Raw genomic sequence first — 18,672 nt, 5'->3', positions numbered from 1 at the left:
AAGCACTTTCCCAGTATTGGAAACACTTTGTGTTATAAAGCAACAAAATATTGTCTTCTGAACGGATTTTTACTTGATCTATGCAGAAAGGATAGAATGACAGTTATTTTTTTGGTGCGTTCGGTCGATTATTGAGGGGACAATTATTAGTTGAATAAGTGAGCAGTAATATTTTTTTAGAACTGTAGAATCCAAACGAAGTTTGGCTGAAGAACAACTGTCTGGGTGAGTAGAGACGCGCGGACCACAATCACCGTGTTCTGACTTCAATTGGGGTCTCTACTCACCCAGATAATTATCCTTCAGCCAAACTTAGTTTGAAATCTCCACATTGCATCTCAAGTATCCAAAGCTAGAAAGCTCACTGGATTCATAATAGTAAATATCAATAATATCGAATGGAGATCATTATCATACAAAAAGCGTATCTGACTCATTCTTGAATATGGTATTTTAGTTTGCAGTAATCGCAGGCATGATGATCTTATCGAAATTGAAGGTGTTCGAAGAAGGTTCACTTGATCTGTTTTGGGGTATCCCGACAGCAAGGATTATCACCATAGATGTTAATAACCCGAATTAGAACCTCTCTGGATCAGGCGAATCAAATTAAACATTGTCTTTATCTGCAGGTTTATTCACGGTATTTCTTACTCTTCGGCATATACCCCTTCGTATTTTATGACATCATCCCACAACCCACTCAACAAGGAAAGTATTCTAGCGATTCCGAGAACCTGCACAAACTTACTCCAGAATTTTCTCGTTGTTCGCTACTCAACCATGTGGAACAGACTACCAGTGAACCTGCATTACAGTGAAACTATAGCCCGGTTCAGAAGTCTCCTTGATGGTTTTCTTTCCGAAAGTTGAATGTTTCACCTATTGAATATCAATGTGATTAAAAACAATTATTACAAACAAGGTCCGTCATGTATCTAGTTTTAATTCAAGGGTTACTAGTAAGCCGAAAATCCACGTCTCTAGCAACAAAGTCATGGGAAAACTCAAAACGAAACCACAAATAAAATCTTCACTTAATGTGTCCAATACGAATCACTCAATTCAATCACTGAAACTAAATTTCCTACTAAGTACTCAGAATCAATCTCCTACCCAGGTTCTTACACCAAGTAAGACAAGTAAGCAAGAAAGAAATGAGGGAAAATGGTGTCTTGAACTGCCTGTGTTGCAGACTACTACTCGGGGGAATCTAAACAAAAATGAGGATGGTAAATCATGCTCATCATGCGTCAAAACCAGTGATTCGCCATTTCAATGTAATTCCTGTAGTAGTTAGGTTCGCCCTAGATGTGATCTGCAGTATCTAGGTTGTGCTACTGGTTTATGTTAAGTCACTCCAGTTCGTGCTTCTATCACATTTACACATTATGTAGAAAGGATTCACCAACAGAACTAACAAGAGCGAAACATAGGACCTTCGAAAATAAACACAGCTATCCACACCACTCTACACATTTCGTCCGACACAGGCTCTGACAAACACGCAACTATGGGAGCCACAAGCCGAGCTCATACACCAAAGAAATTATTGACTGTCACTGATATCGCAGTATCTGTTCACAGTAAGGAGCAGTAAGTAGTCATTGGGGAGAGAAGGGACGGAAACATAGCTCCTCAAGAGCTTAGACTGAGGATGAAAACGTTAAACAATACAATCTGATATCATTAATGTTACAGTGTCGAAGTGTAGCTTATTAGATAGTAGGTATGATAGCCTTTGATAGAGAACAGTGGGACAAATACTGTGCAGTGTTTGGAATGGTTATCGATCAACCAACCTGTGTCACTTGTATAAAGACCAAAACGTAACAAAGGGTAAATTCCCTTCACTCAACGTAACTTTAGATTCGACACACGTGACAGGGGAAATTTCGCTGACATACCAGAGAACACCTATTAAGTTATTCTGTCAAATCCTAGTTAGACACTACAAACTATGGGTTGCAAGAGATACTGACAGAAGATCAGCAAACATCTAATAACCAACCAGAATGGCTGTTTACGGAGTACCTGAGCTAGTAGGTGAAAACCGGTATGAGGTCCATGAACACGATATGAAACAGTGTTGTTAGTTGTCATGCAGCGTCGAAGTTCACATAGCTATGATGATGAGCGTGTCCATCCGTGACACCTCACAATCATTAAGTATCCACCTGTGATGACTGCGGAATCCAGAAACCGAGAGAACGTAACTGAGATGCTTCAGGCCTGATATAGCTTGAAAACTGCCCTCTTCAGCCACATTCAATGTGAAAGTCAACCTAGATCAGTCGAGAAAATACAGGAAGTCCCGTCGGAAAACACTTTCACGTCAGTTGGCTCTGATCAACGACCCACCGTACAGAACACAGACACCACAGTTTAGCTAATGGAATATGCCACATAGGCAAGAGCCTGTAGCAGCTAGTTCTAACGGAACTGCCCAACACACTTTAAACAACAGCCTGTTTGAAAACCAGAAGACGAATTCTAATGTAGAGGAGCAACTGATGATGAAACAAACCGTCAATTGCTTCTATATCAACATTGGATGACTAACGTATAAACCAGTAAAATCCAGAAACATGTGCTTTTAGTTAGACCTGAAGATAGTATATCTCACCGGAACATAGTTGTTGTGAACACCCATATACTCTCTCGTCTCTTCCAAATTCAAGTCGCTCCATCGGGAATGCTCTCCTAGCCGAAGCGACCTCAGACCCTTAAGTCTATAGCTTTAAGAGGAGACTTGAAAACCACGTACTCATCCATGGATTACCATCCTCTTAACCAGCTATCTGATGCATATCTCATGAATTGTCATGGTTGACATCACCACATATCAGTAATTACTGCCTGTCTCTCTTATTATCATTTCTGCACTCATATCACCCCTTCGATTACGTCTCCCTACACATTATTAATTAAATAAGTTAATTAGTTATTCTTGATCAATCATCTTATTTCATTCGAATTATCACTACATCATGTACACACTGCGGCCAACCAACCTTCTGCCTGGTAACGTGATAGCTGTTGGTATTGAGGAGTCCTACTATCGTGAGACAAACGCACTCGTTAAACTAAAAGATACACAGAAATACACAAATAACTACCACACTGAATAGAGTTAATGCGATCGAGTGTCTAGATTACCAACAATTGTACATAACCGAATCATTGAAACCGTGCTGTAACGACAAGAAGCAAGCGCAAAGGTATCAAATGGTTGATATAAGCTATTTATGAAGATATTGGATAGTGAATTCCGACTAGACATTAAGGTATTAGGTATAGCCGTCCTTGACTCCGCGCTAGATTTAAGGGTGTTCCGATGGGTGGTGATGGCGGTAGTATACCTCGGCGCAATGATCTTGTCAAACCCAAGAAAAAGCAAGAAGTTGCCGAACGTGAAGCGGCTAATATGGCACTTTGGAAACACTGTGCTCTAACACAAGATCCCCTTCGTCAACCTGTCGTTTCTTGCTTACTGGGAAGGTAATTAATTATAGGTCGCAATACATAGTTCTAAACCTTGAAGGCTTTACAATAAAGAGTCAGTTATCAATAAGCTTTTAAGCAAGTCAAATGGAGATGGGTTCTCAGACCATATAAAGAAGCTTCGAGACGTAAAGGAGCTGCGTTTAAGTTCAACATCTTCAGATAATCAAGAACCTCAAGAATTTTACTGTCCAGTAACTGGTCTGGAAATGTCAGGGATCTATCCTTTCGTTTATCTGTGGAGTTGTGGTTGTGTCTTTTCCAGGAAAGCCCTTACGGAAGTCAGTAGCAACTTATGTATGCTGGTAAGATATTTCAAACCTGGTTTATGTAGTACGAAATGGTTTTGTAGCTGTAAATAATTACGTAGGGGCACTAAATACATATGTGACACACAATAAAAATGAGGCCATTAGTAGTTATTGATTTGTGTGGGGGCTGTGGTACTTCCTGGGTACCCAAACCTAAACAGGTGGTTCTGCTAGCAGGCCACATCCGGAGCCCTCGACCTAAAGGTCTAACCAACAATGAAGCAACGTTAGAAGATTTATTTTCATGGTAGTTGGTGATCAAAAATTGGTTTATACCCTAGTTGCTCTCTCAGGACCCCAGAACTCTTTTGCGCCATAATTTTGGGATCAGGGTTTTCCAACTCCCCTAAGTGGATCCTCCGTGACAATTTAAGCACGATTTCTCATCTGTTTAAGTTAAATTGCATGCTTTGAACGAGTAACACTTGACTGGGTAGTCCTGGAGCTCTGATTACTCGTTTATTTTAACCTTAACTTCGTTATCATATGCATAAACGGTATTAAACAGTAAAATTTTCGTTATTTGTTTGGATCCCAGCCTTATACTTCCTTGGGTTTAAACATGACATTAATACTGGCGTAGGATCTTTACCGGGGTAATGTATTTTAGGCGATGGAAATGAGAGGAGTGGACCCCGAGAAAGACCCCTTGCTTCGGTTTGGGCATCTGTACAGTATACCAGCCTCCACATAAATAATACGATTTGTGTGGCGCATATATATTTGGTGCCTCCATGTACCAATGTTCATGTTTAAACAAATGAGATACAAAGTAAATGGAAATGAAAAACGTATGCCTTTGGGTGTCCAATCATGCTAGTGTAGAGTTAAGACTGTATGATAGTATTTTGGCTACTCAGATTTGATGTGTAGATACTTTAGCTTATATGAAATTTAACAGAAGATTCAATTTGATTAACATCTTATTATCACCTATCAACAAATATTCTCACTTGGCAACTAAATGCAGTAGTGAATATCAAGTCCACACAGACCAGAGGATCCTGGCTACAATAAAATCCCTACTTTTCCAACTAGAAAGGCAGATGCACTTGTTCTTGCTCTACTCAAGCTGGTTTCCCTGAGTTCCACTAAGCCTGTATATTTCAAGTAATAATAATAATGACAATAATCATAATGATAACAATTAATAGTAGTAATGAATATAGTAGTCGCAGTCATAATTAGCACATCCACCAAGCACTTGGGTATGAGTCGCAATTTGTGGGAGCTAATGATACCACCCGACTCCCCTGTTGAAACCTGTGGAGCAGGGCTCGAACCTAGGGCTTAGTGGCTGTAAGTCGAATGGCTTAATGATTAATCCATAGCTCTGCAAAATATTCTACTTCGGCAGGCAGGTTTGAACAATTGTATTGTTCCTAAAACGTAATTTGTTCGACGATGTGGTTGTTAATGCACTAATCAAGAATTGTCATCTGATGTGAATCAGATTGTATAATCCTGTCAAGCATCCGTCAATGTTTAAGGGGTTTTATTTGATTCGATTGGACTAAATCTTTGATTGTTAAAGTCAATGAATGGAATGCTAATCAATAGACGAATGCAATCAAATAATTTGGCCGAGTAATGGCTACTCACGAGACCGTACTATCGACTTAGATCTGTGAACAATTAAAAATCAAAGACAAGATCAGTGGCCAAATGAATAGTTTTTTCCATACAATAAAATAACATGTTTGTATACAAAATGTGAACGCTAATTAAATGTGATAAAATATAGGCAATTGAAAGACATTAACTCACTCATTCTCGAATCCGTTAAAACTTGACTGTCAGACCTAGTCTTGGGTGTTCTAACAGTAAGTTCATAAAGTTAATGTTCAAGACCCTTATTAACAATCCAAGGTAAATTTTTCACAAATTCATTCATTTTATGCGATCCAGGACATAAACATTTGTTTCATACTTTTCATATCCTCATTTTGTAATTACCATTTGGGATTTTCTCGTTTAGTTTCGTTGCAAAACGTGGCAACAAGTTTGTGAACTTTTATGTATGCTTCTGCGTTTGTATATTCCTCTGTATTCTAAAGTGAATCTTCACTTCTGAATAGTTCTGTTAGTTATGTGCAACCGAACACGTATGTGCCTCGGTTCAAGGCCCTGTGTCACATTAGCTCAGCAAGATAAAATTATCAAGATAAATCTCAGAGTAGCAGTAGTAACTGCACCATTCGTAGTTTGAGAAATGCGGCATAGATAAAGAAGGATCATGTGTTACTCATATTAGACTATAATCTAACTAGGGGTATGAAGTTACTTGGAATTAAAAACCGAGTTACTAAACCAATACACAACGTTAGCTTACATAGCTGCTGATGTTTGATCTACATTTAAAATGATGCACACCCCAGTAAAATACTTGTTTTTATCTGTGTTGAAGTTAACTGTGCAGTACGACGCACGAGATTGTTGTTTATCAAATATATCCACTACTTTGATTCAATCTTTAGGTGTCCTCTCTAAATGAATTCTTTATTCATCCAAATGGAGATCCTATGAAGTACACGAATTAAAAAATGTCTTGAACAAACGTTAACTGGTTTCCGTTTTGTTAAATACCTGCACATTCCTTTTTAATTTTCAGTGTGGTGCACCATTTTCTTCGGATGACATTATTTTAATAAATCCCCAAACTAAGGATGAAATCGAAGCTGCCAAAACAAGACTGATCAATTTTCAAACAGCTTCTAAGGTATGCATTTCAATTCTGTTGTTTTGCCTGATGAAATGACATTAATAGGTAATATTATGACCATGGACCAACTCAATCAAGCTATAGCGTTTTGTTGTAGTGCTTGAGTGACAACGTTAACTAGTGGAATATAGGTCCGAAAAAACTTGCTCTTTCTTTACTCTGCGTAACTTCGTAATTTTTCTGGCTCTGATATGGTTAAAATCCTAGTACAATAAATTACTAATTACTGGGTTGAATTTGGTTATTAAATGTTTTATCGAGTAAATCGTGAAGGCTTTTTACAGCACTAAACAGTAAACATGGTCAGATTTGTGTGCTGGATTACAAGTCATACAATCTGTTTAAGGGTTAATGGTACTTTGTGTTCATTTAATGTTGAGTTTAGTATCATTGCATAATTTTCATATCCGACGATAATTTGTTCCACTTTAACTATGACTTCTCTTATTTTTTCACTACTACTAGGCATATTATTTTCTACCTTTCCTATTATACTGTTAACTTTACTGTCAGTTTAAACGTATAGATTTGTGCTATACCTTAGGTTATGTTTGTCTCTCATGATTCAGACAGGGTGGGGTCCGAACCTGTAGCTCAGTGACTGTAACTCGAGTGACTGAACTACAAACTATGTTCTTCCAAGATATCCTTCAGTGATGTATATAAATGAAAAGTATCAATCACTTAAAACATCTGTAGCACTTTAGTTTGGTATTATTTCTCCTCATTTCTTTCCTGAATTTTCTTTCCTGGTACCGACCCTTTCCTTTGGTTCTATACACTTTTTTACGAGGTCCTATGTTACTAATGACTGATTGAATTTCCTTTTCCACCCATATGCAATTAGTGCTAACTGTCCTAGCTAACGGAATTTTATTCATAGGCCCCTAAAACTGGAATTTAAGTATTCAAATTCTTTGTCATATACGACTACAATGCTTACTTACTACCTGAGACCAAAATTGTGCAACGTAGACATATGGTTTGCTTCCAAAATCCGTATACAGTATTTAAGCGTGGTAATACATATAATCTTGCTAAACTAGGGTGAAGAACAATCATTATTAACTCATCATGTATTCTACATTGCGTTATCCTCTACTGCTAATATGAGGATACGGTAGCCATTTTATGTTAACTAAAAGCTTGCAGGAAGATGTAGTCACCATGCATAGTCTTTACAATCGTAGGAATCAGTTGTGAGTAATCTAGATAATACCACTAAAAATTGACCGTATTGCCGTAAAGACGTATAGGGACAACGTAAAACTGGTCACAAGTATGTGTTCCGGCGTTTCACATCACGGAGACGGAAAACGGACCAAAAAAGAGCAAAAAGGGGAAAACGGTTGTAGAAGATAACAGTATTAAAAAACTTCTAAATTGATGGACGGATATATATATATGGTAATAGCAAAAGCTGAAAGTTAAGTAGAATCTCTGAGATTTCAGCCTTAATTGTTGTGAACGAGAACACAGTTGGGGACAACTACTTGCATTTTAATACAAAATTGCGGAGTTCTTTTATCGTATATGAAAACCATACGTTCAGTACTCCATTTGCAAATCTTTTATCAATTGTCTCGAACTTCATTGTCCCTTCATTGCCATAACACTCACTCTCTGTTTCCGTTCTTTTCGATTCGATCATTACAACCTTCTGCTGACAGGTTTTTCACTTCCGAGAAGTGTTACATACTACTCATATCTGTTAACATAAGTAGCATACACCACAAATCTCTTTTCCTAAATCAGTAGAGAAAAATATAAAGCTGTTTTTCGAACATCGATAACATCAACAGGCTGAAACACCACTCACTCCTCCTGGATTTCGGGATTCTTGTAATTCATTAGTTTCTTATTATAGATTATCAACTCTCTTGGGTACACGCGCGATATCCACTTCTCCAGTTTCAGCGCCGAGGATCCACCTTTGTTTTTAGAAGTACTTCCATCCTAGAGTAGTACATGTTAATTGTGACCGTAATTAGTCAATCTCGATTTAAAAACAAACCCTGTATACTAGGACACTTAATTTCAGTGTGATATGCTAGTGTTTTTTTCAACTTACGCTAATCAACACTAAGTTTCAATGGAATAGCATCGATGGAAAGTGACTTAACCAATGTGTAGAAGGTTATATCCTCACTGACCAAAGCTCTGTTATTAATAAGACTTTCTTCGCTTCAGTATAGAAAGTTAAATAGCCGTAGATATTCAAAAGTTAGGATGGACATTCGTAAATAAAGAATGAAGAAATGTACCCACTTGTCACTTTAATTTTTGCTATTTTTTCTTGGCCACCATACTTATCGCAGTTGCAATCAAATCAAATTAATGTTCATGTTATAAAAGTCATTTAAGATAAGCTTTAATTAATTAAAATATCGTGTAATTTGTCGTTAGCTAGAACGTATATTCAATTCATCAGACAGATGTGCTTTTTCCTATTTATTTACTCAATTATTCCTTTTTTTGTCCTGGTATACATTTGGGCTCATACATCATTTGTTCGCCTATACTGAAAGTAAATGTTACTGTTTTATTCTCTGTAGACTCGCAAACGATCTTCAGCTAACCGCGTTTCTGAACAATCAGATCTCATAGATGAAAATAATATCCCAAGCAAAAGGACAATTGTGCAGGATAAAACATTGGAGGGTAAGAAAAAATCCGAAACATCATCGGAACTTGAAAAACCCGTAACAGATCCTCAACCTCAGCAAGAAACCTCTGGGACAAGCAGATCGATTCAGGAAGATCCTAATTTAAGTTCTGCTTATAAATCATTGTTCAATACTTGTGAACAAGCTAAACGCCAACCAAAATCCCACTGGGTTACTTTCAATCCTTTGTATTTCAGATAAACCTCTCTTCTCCCAACTAATTTTGTGAATTTCGTTATTTTTAATGATGTATATAAAAATTTGTAATATGTTAATTTGTTTTATTTCATGGCTTTATTATAAATAAACAAACAAAACTGTCTTTGCAACAGATCTTTTTTTTAAATGAATGGAAGTTGACATATTTTTCCATAATTTCACCAGTTATTCAGCTTTGTCCGTTAAGTATTTTCTTAGCAGATCTAATTCATGGAAGTATTGGATATGAATCTTTATTTCTTCATGTAGCCTAAACTGCAGTTACATTTGAAAAGAAAGGTAAAATGGAAGGGGATTCACTTATTTTCTCTACGGATTATAACCCGTATAAACACAAAATTAGTCCCATGAACTAAATTAATTAGTCCAAACTAGCCCGTTCCAAATAAAGATTTGAATACATAGGTTAGTTATCTGAAACCATTAATATTGCATTTTGTAGTACAAGCTCAAGTACATTAAAGCATTATTTGTACGACCAACGTTGATGGGGTTACTGACAATCTGCTTTGATGCGTAGGTGTTAAACATGAAATTTTAAAGAATTCTGCGTTTCGATCTGCGGAAATATGTCCTCAAGCTGCGAAATTTTATCGTATACATAAAATCCACTAGTTGGGTAAGTTTTTTATCTTAAGAAGCACCGGCGTACTTCAGCGTTACTCATAAAATTTTATCTCTGTATAGGTCAGTGTTAAAAAGATTGATGAGATAGAAAATACGCTTAATTATTAAGGACTGGGATTAGAGTACACTTAGTATGTTATGGCGAAACATGATTATGATGCTCTAAATTACAGAAATTGGAACATTACATTGGCTTTTGCTATATAAATCTTGACTACCTCTTTAGGAGCTCACGCAACTACACAGTTGTATGAACTTATCGAGTAAATAATCGTTAACAGTAAATGTAATACTTATGAACATCAGTCGTTATACGTTTATGCTATGTATGGACTGAATTCCACCATGTGATAATACTACGTAGTTCACAAAAAGTTACAATCTTTCTCATAATTACTTACTGCAATATATTTCCTTTAAAGTTGCCTATAGAATGTCGTTCAAATAAATCTAAGTAGGAATATCAAACATGAGTAGGCCTACTATGTTTTGTTGTTAACCGGGACTTCAATACAAAGTTATTACATTAGTAATGAGATTTATCATACAACACGCTAACACAAAGTCCTTTACAACGGCATCATTAGGGCATTAACTAAACCCCTTCAAAAGCATAACAGTACAGTTAAACTCTAAACTTTCCACATAGTATGTAATTTGAGTGTATCCAGGATGTTCGAAGTCGATAAAAATAAGTTTGAGTCATATATTGATAACTATAAACATTCACTACTTAGTAAGAATAAAACACTTGAATAATAATGTGACTATGTTCATGAATGGTATAAGAGTAGGTTGGAAGAAAGCTATGGGCGGCCATACCAAAACGTGGCACAAATCCATGAAGTCACTGACAATTGGACTGAGCCATGCTGGTAGGTGTATACTACCTGGTTGGGATCCGTGAGACGATAGCAACTGATGGTTAGAGATCTTGAATGATGTGGCTCGAAATCATCTGCAATAGCGAAGTTGCACCCACTCTGTGTTCTCCAAAATTCTAATCTTCTGAATTCTTCATGTCTTTTTCTCTTTTCAAATTTATTTCACTGGATTATACTCCTTGAATAACATCTTCAAACCCTAATATTTCCGATTACTGCTAATACTTTTACTACTTCTACCACTATGGGATTTGAGTCGACAATTATATCTCTGTGCTAACGTGGTATTGCAACTTGAACTGATGTACGTACGTACGAAGTTCTACGTTGTTGCTGACTGACTGATGTTCATGAATATAGATAAAAAAAACTAATATTTTCCACTAATCATAGAAACTAAAATAAACATCTCCCGAAAACTTCATATCTATCTAGTTAGCAGAAAGTGTAGAAAGAATTGAGTTAGTTAACTTCATCCAGACAAATTTTAGTAAATGTTTATTTCTCTGAATATATAAAAAAAAACAACTAAATAAAAACTAAATCATCCATATACAAAATACTGCAATTGTTAAATACAGATCAGAAGGGGGGTTTTCTGGAGATTTTAGTAATTTTATATAGCTGAGATCATTAGTCAATTGAAACTAGACCACCATGGAAAACCTGGACGAAACTGCCGTCCAGTGCTTTCAGGTTTTCCATGGTGGTCTAGCTTCAATTGAGTCGTGATCATTAATGAACTGTTTGCTTGAATAAAAACATTAACTCCATGAATAAGTAAATATATTTATCTAATTTCATAATTTTTGTACATATTCTATCTAATTATAAATAAGCTATATTTTTGTATTCTGTGATAGATTTTCAGTAGACGGTGTAATTTCTGTCTTTCTTTTAATTGTTTCTTTTAAAATAGTCGATTTACACTTATATGTTTTCCAATGGTGTTCAGAAGCAATTTCATCTCGGAATAGTGAAGATTTCAAATGAATTTTTTTTTCACAAATTTTCCGTAACATCTCGATACCTAAAAAAAAGAGTAAATAATGGAAAAGAAAACCATACTAATTTTGTATAACCTAATCGTAATTGATGAGTTTATGCAAATTGTGTATTCAAAGCTTGGTACTATTGTTATAAAAGATTTATTTAAGTAAGAAAGCAGACACTGTGGTAGTTAGTTATAGATGGATACGGTATATGGAAGGTACTGTTTCTTACCGCTCGATTTACACTCAGGTCACTTAATGCTATTATTAAATACATAACTGCGATATTCGATCCAAGGTTTACCATTTGTGGTGCGTATAATTGTATAGAAGATAAGCATCATTGTGTACACAACTTTTGCAGGAAAAATGCAAATTTTTGGTCAAAAAGATGTGGTTACAAACATATTATTGTAACCAATAGTCTCAGAATCGTCCTCAATGGTGGAAGTGCATTCACTCCTTGTCTTCCTCTAGAATATGAGTCTTGAAATCCCTCTATATTTCTTATTTTTCCATAACTTATCTTTCTTTTACAACTACTGATACCCCTACTGCTTCTACTACTCTGGCGTTTATCTTGAGATAATTTTATCACTGTGCTAATGGGGAACGGCGATCTGAACCGATACACATATTCGTTAGTTTCTGCGTTGCATACGAACGAAGTTGCACCCCTGTTTATAAACATAGTGTGTGACTAGTCTTATGAAGGACTCCAGTCCATTATGCAGAAATATTCAGGAGTAGACCTGGCCATCTTGATTGAGAACCTGAACATCAGAGTCTGGGATCTACAACACTGAGTGTGAATATATCACAAGGCGGCATGAGTTGGGAGGAAGAAACGAGAACATGGAGAGACGGGTAGATCTATGTCGACAAAAATGCAATACTTCATAAACCAATATGTTAAAAACTTTATAATGTTATCGTGACTTATAAAAGACGACACAAAATTTAACAAGACCAACCAACCTTTTTCTTTATCTTGACTATACTTTTGTAAATATGCTATACACAATAAATTTGTATATCTGGGTGACTCGAAAAATGATAAATATTTAATGGATAAACCAGAAGTTTTTGGTGGAAATACACAATGAAAACCACCAGCTCTATCAAATTCATCAACCATAGAAATTAATATTCGCACATCGAATGGTGTAAGACAATCTAATATTTCACTGGTTGCATTTTTAAGCATTACGTGAGATGATGTATGCGATGTGATAAAAAGATTTGAGCTATTTAAATTCTTATAATCGATCGGTGATTTATGTGAATTTTTAGAAAGATTTGAAGTTCCTGTCAAAAAAAGACAATAATGTCATATTATGGTTATGATTCGTAACAGTTCATAATAAAGATGAAATATGGTTGAAATCATAAGTGAATTGAAGCTAGACCACCATAGAAAACCTGGAAGCACTGGACGACCGTTTCGCCCTATTGTGGGACTCTTCAGCCGTCAAGCAGTGCTTCCAGGTTTTCCATGGTGGTCTAGCTTCAATTCACTCATGATTTCAACTATATAAAATCACTAAAATCTCCACAAAACGCCCCTTTAAAAATGAAATACTTAAGGTTTTAGTTAAATGGAACATGATACTTTAACATGGAAAATATACCAGTTTTGTATATTGTATAGAAATATGTGCGGTTAGTTTTTTTGTAATATCGAGTTCTGCTTTATCACATTTTGGTGTCACAGTATAAAGACAGAAGAATACAACGTAGTTTTTGTCAATGAACCAATCACTAATGCATGAATGAATTCATCAATGGTCTGTAAATGTAAGTTGAATCATATAGGTTTATCTATTTCATTTATACTTTAGACCAGATTACATAAATAGTAGATATAAATTAACTCAATAAAAGCTAGATTTTATAAAGTTGAGATCATGAGTCGATTGAAGCTAGACCACCATCGAAAACCTGGAAGCACTGGACGGCCGTTTCGTCCTATTATGGGACTCCTCAGCAGTGCGCATCCCTTTCTGATAAAAACCAGATTTGTTCATTTAACAGTAAATATAATTTTCTTACTTAAATCCTTGTTTTATGTCTGTAAACTTTACACTTACGCATAAATATTCGAAGTTATTTTAATAGTAAGTGATCCACAATCCAGTAACGGACTATTTGGTTTTGAGACACGTTTGAATAATCTTGCGAGTGTTAGTGATACTATCCAGCTTCCAAAGCAAAAGTTAAATAGAACCTTATTCTAACCTGTGACTTAAAGTTTCAGAAAAAAAATTCTGTAGTCACTAACCCACCACTCAATAATGGTATATAACGAAATTATTCATGATTGTGCACTGCCTAGAAGACTAGTACTACGATTAAAAACTGTTTAGGTTCATCCTGTCTTTGAATGATTGTCGAACTAAGATTAGCTTTTGATGTAATACTACAAAATTCAACAATTTCCACAACTGTCTGTGTTAAAAAAACAAACAAAATTTCACACCATCTGATTGTTCATTGACAATAATGTTCAAGAACTTATGGTAGTTCAAAGAAGATTTCAACTGTTGAAACCAAAAACTAATTCTAACAGATGATAAGTATTATTATTAAACAGAATCACAGATTACTAGGTTTTGTACTGAGTTATTTGTTGGTAACTCAATCAAAAGTATAAAAAAAACTGTACTAGTTCAAAAGGTTATTCTTAATATCGTACATATCTCGATAGGTATTGAAAACGAATTCACTTAGTGTGTTATAAGACTTATGGGATAAAGTACTCCATAATGAAGCCCCCTGTACGACAAACAAGTATTCAGAGCATCTTTTTACGGAGGATAAACTTTACTACTTTTTCATTTCTATGCAAATTTATCAGTGAATAAGTTCACATATTGGGACTAAACGAGTTCACATAATCTGGACATATAACATACCGGATACTGAAACTTCTGAATTTAAATTTCCGTTTGAAGCTGAATGCAGTTTAATTTTAGGTCCGATCATTTCATGAAGATGATTTATTTTGAAATCAGGCAAATCAGATTCTAATCTCATAAACTGAGCTGATTTTCTTGACTCTACTGACGACAATGAAGATGAAGAAGAAAATGACAGTGATAACCGTCTGTTATTATTTGTATCATTAATTGATGTACGAGGTGATAGAATTATTTCTTTCTCATCTGTATTACTTGATGTTATACATGAATGTAAAGAATTATTTGTATCCGAATAATTTGATATTGAAGATTTGCATGAAACTAATGTTTTATAATCATTTCTTTCATATTGATATGGTAATGTAGATGAATTATACTTTAATGTAAACTGTTTTACTCTTGGTAAACCATATTGTATAGCACGCATTTTAAAGTATTTCATTTTCTCTTCTTCATCTGTACTAGCAGATTCAATAAATAAACGTTCATCAAGTAACCATCTATGATTAGGTGGATTAGGACGTTGATGGTCAGATTTAGTATTTTTTGTTTTTAAATTATCTACAAAACTAGCACTTTTTATATGTCGACAGAAAATATCATCATTTTTTAAAATAGGATTTTCAATTTCCATATTTGAAACATTATGTCCAACATTATGTGTATTCATATTTGAGCACATTATTAGATCAGGTGTATTTCTTTCAAATTTAAGTGAAAAAGATGAAGGAATTGTATGACAACATGGTTCTACTGCTTCTGGAAGACGAAGGCCAGATAAATTTAGCATATCTTTAATAACATTACCTTTGATTTTAGCATCTAATGGTGAATCTGAATGCATACTTTATGAAAATGAATAAACAAGAATTAGTAGTTTTATTAAGTGGCATTTATATGTATACATTCATATGTACATATATAAAATATTTTATTTATTGGGAAACATTCATACTGAAAATCACAGCTCTCAGGTTCATCGGTAATAATCGATAGTAGTGGATGTATAGATTAGTGGTTTAGGGATGTCTCATTGCCAATAATTGTACTCCAGGTTTGAATATTGCTCCATTTCAGTTTAGACAAACAAAAGGTGTGACGTAAATACTGTTCAGGTCTATCTTAAGCATCATATTGCTTCGATTACCCCGACGCTTTGAATTTCGCTCGTTGAGTCCTCTGAAGAGCAACTGAAATCTTGTAGGGCTAGATTAAGCATGCTAACTGCTAACAGCACGAATACAACCAGTATTGCACAAAATTAAGATGAAAAGCCATTCGATGAAAACCAGTAGGACATTTAGCGCATGGAGTGGAGGATTTTGTATGATTGAGTACTTTAACCTGATGAATACACTAATGAATTCAATCATAGTTCAGTACGAGAATATAGTTGTTCACGTGACTGGTCAGTAACTTATTCGTATAATAACGTTGTACTCCACCAGTCATAAGACGATTTGTAGGCAGGAGTAAGTTTCACAATATTATAAATTTTCAACTCAGTAATTCAAGCAATAAATCATTTTATATTTCAGTGATTTCATTAAAATAGACGCCCACAACAGTAATAACAGTAATCTGAAATATATTTCAGGTAAGAGAGCATGACCAACTAGAATTAAATGATCATTAAAATATTTAAACAAGTTTATGGTACAGGAAAGAATAAAGGGGTTTTCCGAGAGCATAAAAACATCATTTAATAACTGTTATGACAAAGGATTAAACAATTAAGTGATCATAGTGTTTACCTTGGTGAAACGTTCACTTCAAGTAGCCATGGTTGTAAATCTTCATCTAAAAAGATATCGAAACCAAATATTTCATGTACAGAGAATGAATGATTACAGTAAATGTTTACAGCACTATTGAATGCAGCTTCTGTACTGATAATAGTTTTTACAACAACATCTTTAATATTTGACCAAATAGGTGCAGGTGATATACCTTTTGTTTTTAAATATGTCCAAAATGCTCGTAAACTCCTGAAATGAATGATGAATTTATGTACAACAAAATGATTTGAATAAAGACTTAATATGGAAGTATTTAAGTTATTAATTTACATAGAACTGAAGAATTCAAAATGTATAGACATTGTTGAATCGACAAAATATGTCTAACAATTGAGTTTTATTAGTGTACGGGTATTTGTAAAGATAACAGGATTTTTATAGTTCAAATCATGGACTGATCTTAGGAAGACCATCATTGAAAATCTGAAAGCCCTGAACGACCACTTAGTTCTGGTGTAAGATTCCTGAGCAGGATACTCGGTAGTGGATACCTACTGCTAAAGAATTCCATACTAGGACGAAACAGTAGAAAAATGCTTCCATTTCTCACAGGAGTTTTAGCTAATAATAATTCGTGCTTTAAACTATGTGAATTAAATTTTCCTCTATTCAGCTTGTTTTTATCACATCTAAAGCATCTGCCGACAGTTGAGATTTAGTAGATTTTAAAGGGCTTTTATTTTGTAAGCCGTATTTCACTTATCTATTTAAAGAAAAATATCGGCGTTTTTAAAGTCGAATCTCGTTTATTCACCGTAGTTTTCAGTTCTGACTGCAATAAAAATTCAAGACAAAACCAACTTTTGTTTGTGATTATGATAACAGTTATTTAAACATGCGTGTCAAGTACTGTTATCAATTGATTACAATCCAGAAGATACTTGCTTTGAAGTAATATACAACTCATATTCCCTGATAATCTTAGCGTTAACACTTTTAGTTATCTTGTCCTAACATTGTTGAAACAACTTAACAATAGTTAGTTGGAGAGAACCTTAATTTTTAAAGCATTTGTCTTTAAATTACTGAATCCAAGGTACAAATCGTGCTGCACCTAATTAAGCTTAGACAAGTGGTTATTATCACTATCAAATATATGTGTGTAGATCAAAGTCAAATGCATTATCGTGTAAATAGAAGAGTTATTATAATTTTACATAATTTACATTGGAGTTAAACAAGAGTTCACAAGAATGAAAAGGAGTAGGATAGAATACTGTTTACCACAGACCGACTAATTACAGATGATCCTATTCTTACTCATTCAGTATATTTGATGGAATCTATTAAAGAATTTAATGTGATACAACAAGACCGATGAAGAATGCTTCACATTGTATCGTCAAATAATTTACGTACAAAATTGCGAAAAAAAGAAAGTTTTTAGTCTAAAGAACAAACTGTAAGTTTATTTAAGTCAATAAACCTGTTGACTGTGTTTGCCAATTTAAACAAATTGTAAATGCTTATATTAACATCAAGAATACTCCCTAAAGAAACTTAGTTCACTATTGGTATGAAACAAGGCGATCTACTGATTTTACTTCTGATTAAGCTGAATTAATCATTAACACTCTAGGTTGATTTCAGTATCTAGTTATCTCAAATTCAATATTCAAGGCAGAACGTATCAATACTACATTAACACACATATTAATTGGTATTAGGTGGAAAAAAATCTTACCACTTATGACCTTTCGTAGCAAATTCATCTGTATTACTAATGTATTCTGAATTTAAACGATTAATAGAGTAGTTTGTTAGGTGAATATATCGATTGCCCAAGGAGCATATTGCATTAGAATACCTAATAATGAACAGAAAATTACGAGCACATATCTAACATAATTATGAATTATAATAGTACAATTCAAACCTGAGTTCAACAGGATCAAATTGATATCAGTTTGCAAAGTAAAATTTATGATACCATGAAAAAAGAATATTTTTGTGATGTGTCAATGATCAGAGGGGATTTTGTGGAGAATTTAGTATTTTCATAGTTGAGATCATGAGACAATTGAAGC

General features: G+C 34.6%; 2 protein-coding genes across 3 annotated transcripts in view; one reads left to right on the top strand and one right to left on the bottom strand.

Moving 5' to 3' along the window:
* Positions 1–1,513: 1,513 nt before the first annotated feature.
* Smp_163460.1 (hypothetical protein) lies at positions 1,514–9,405 on the top strand (the record flags this gene model as incomplete). 2 transcript variants are annotated; one of them, XM_018798958.1, is made up of 6 exons in its annotated part: positions 1,514–1,596; positions 3,322–3,501; positions 3,545–3,809; positions 6,427–6,534; positions 9,093–9,198; positions 9,247–9,404. In XM_018798958.1, the coding sequence occupies 6 exons, from the start codon at positions 1,514–1,516 to the stop codon at positions 9,402–9,404; spliced, it is 900 nt and encodes a 299-aa protein (XP_018650796.1). The 2 variants fall into 2 exon arrangements, with proteins under 2 accessions (XP_018650796.1, XP_018650795.1); XM_018798959.1 differs by having other exon boundaries at positions 9,093–9,405.
* A 2,367-nt stretch (positions 9,406–11,772) lies between these two features.
* Smp_163450 (tubulin tyrosine ligase-related) overlaps positions 11,773–18,672 on the bottom strand; it is a gene marked incomplete at both ends in the record, with an annotated part of 34,240 nt that continues 27,340 nt past the window's right edge. Inside the window, 5 exons of the mRNA XM_018798957.1 lie at positions 11,773–11,963; positions 12,904–13,233; positions 14,841–15,691; positions 16,601–16,834; positions 18,330–18,452. Of these exons, the coding sequence (XP_018650794.1) occupies positions 11,773–11,963; positions 12,904–13,233; positions 14,841–15,691; positions 16,601–16,834; positions 18,330–18,452 (1,729 nt within the window). The remainder of the gene's footprint in view (positions 11,964–12,903; positions 13,234–14,840; positions 15,692–16,600; positions 16,835–18,329; positions 18,453–18,672) is intronic.

This window comes from Schistosoma mansoni, chromosome 3, assembly GCF_000237925.1.
Source record: "Schistosoma mansoni strain Puerto Rico chromosome 3, complete genome".
Classification (NCBI taxonomy): Eukaryota; Metazoa; Platyhelminthes; class Trematoda; order Strigeidida; family Schistosomatidae; genus Schistosoma; species Schistosoma mansoni.
Note: the sequence above shows the minus strand (reverse complement) of the source record. Positions and strands in the feature narration are given on the sequence as shown.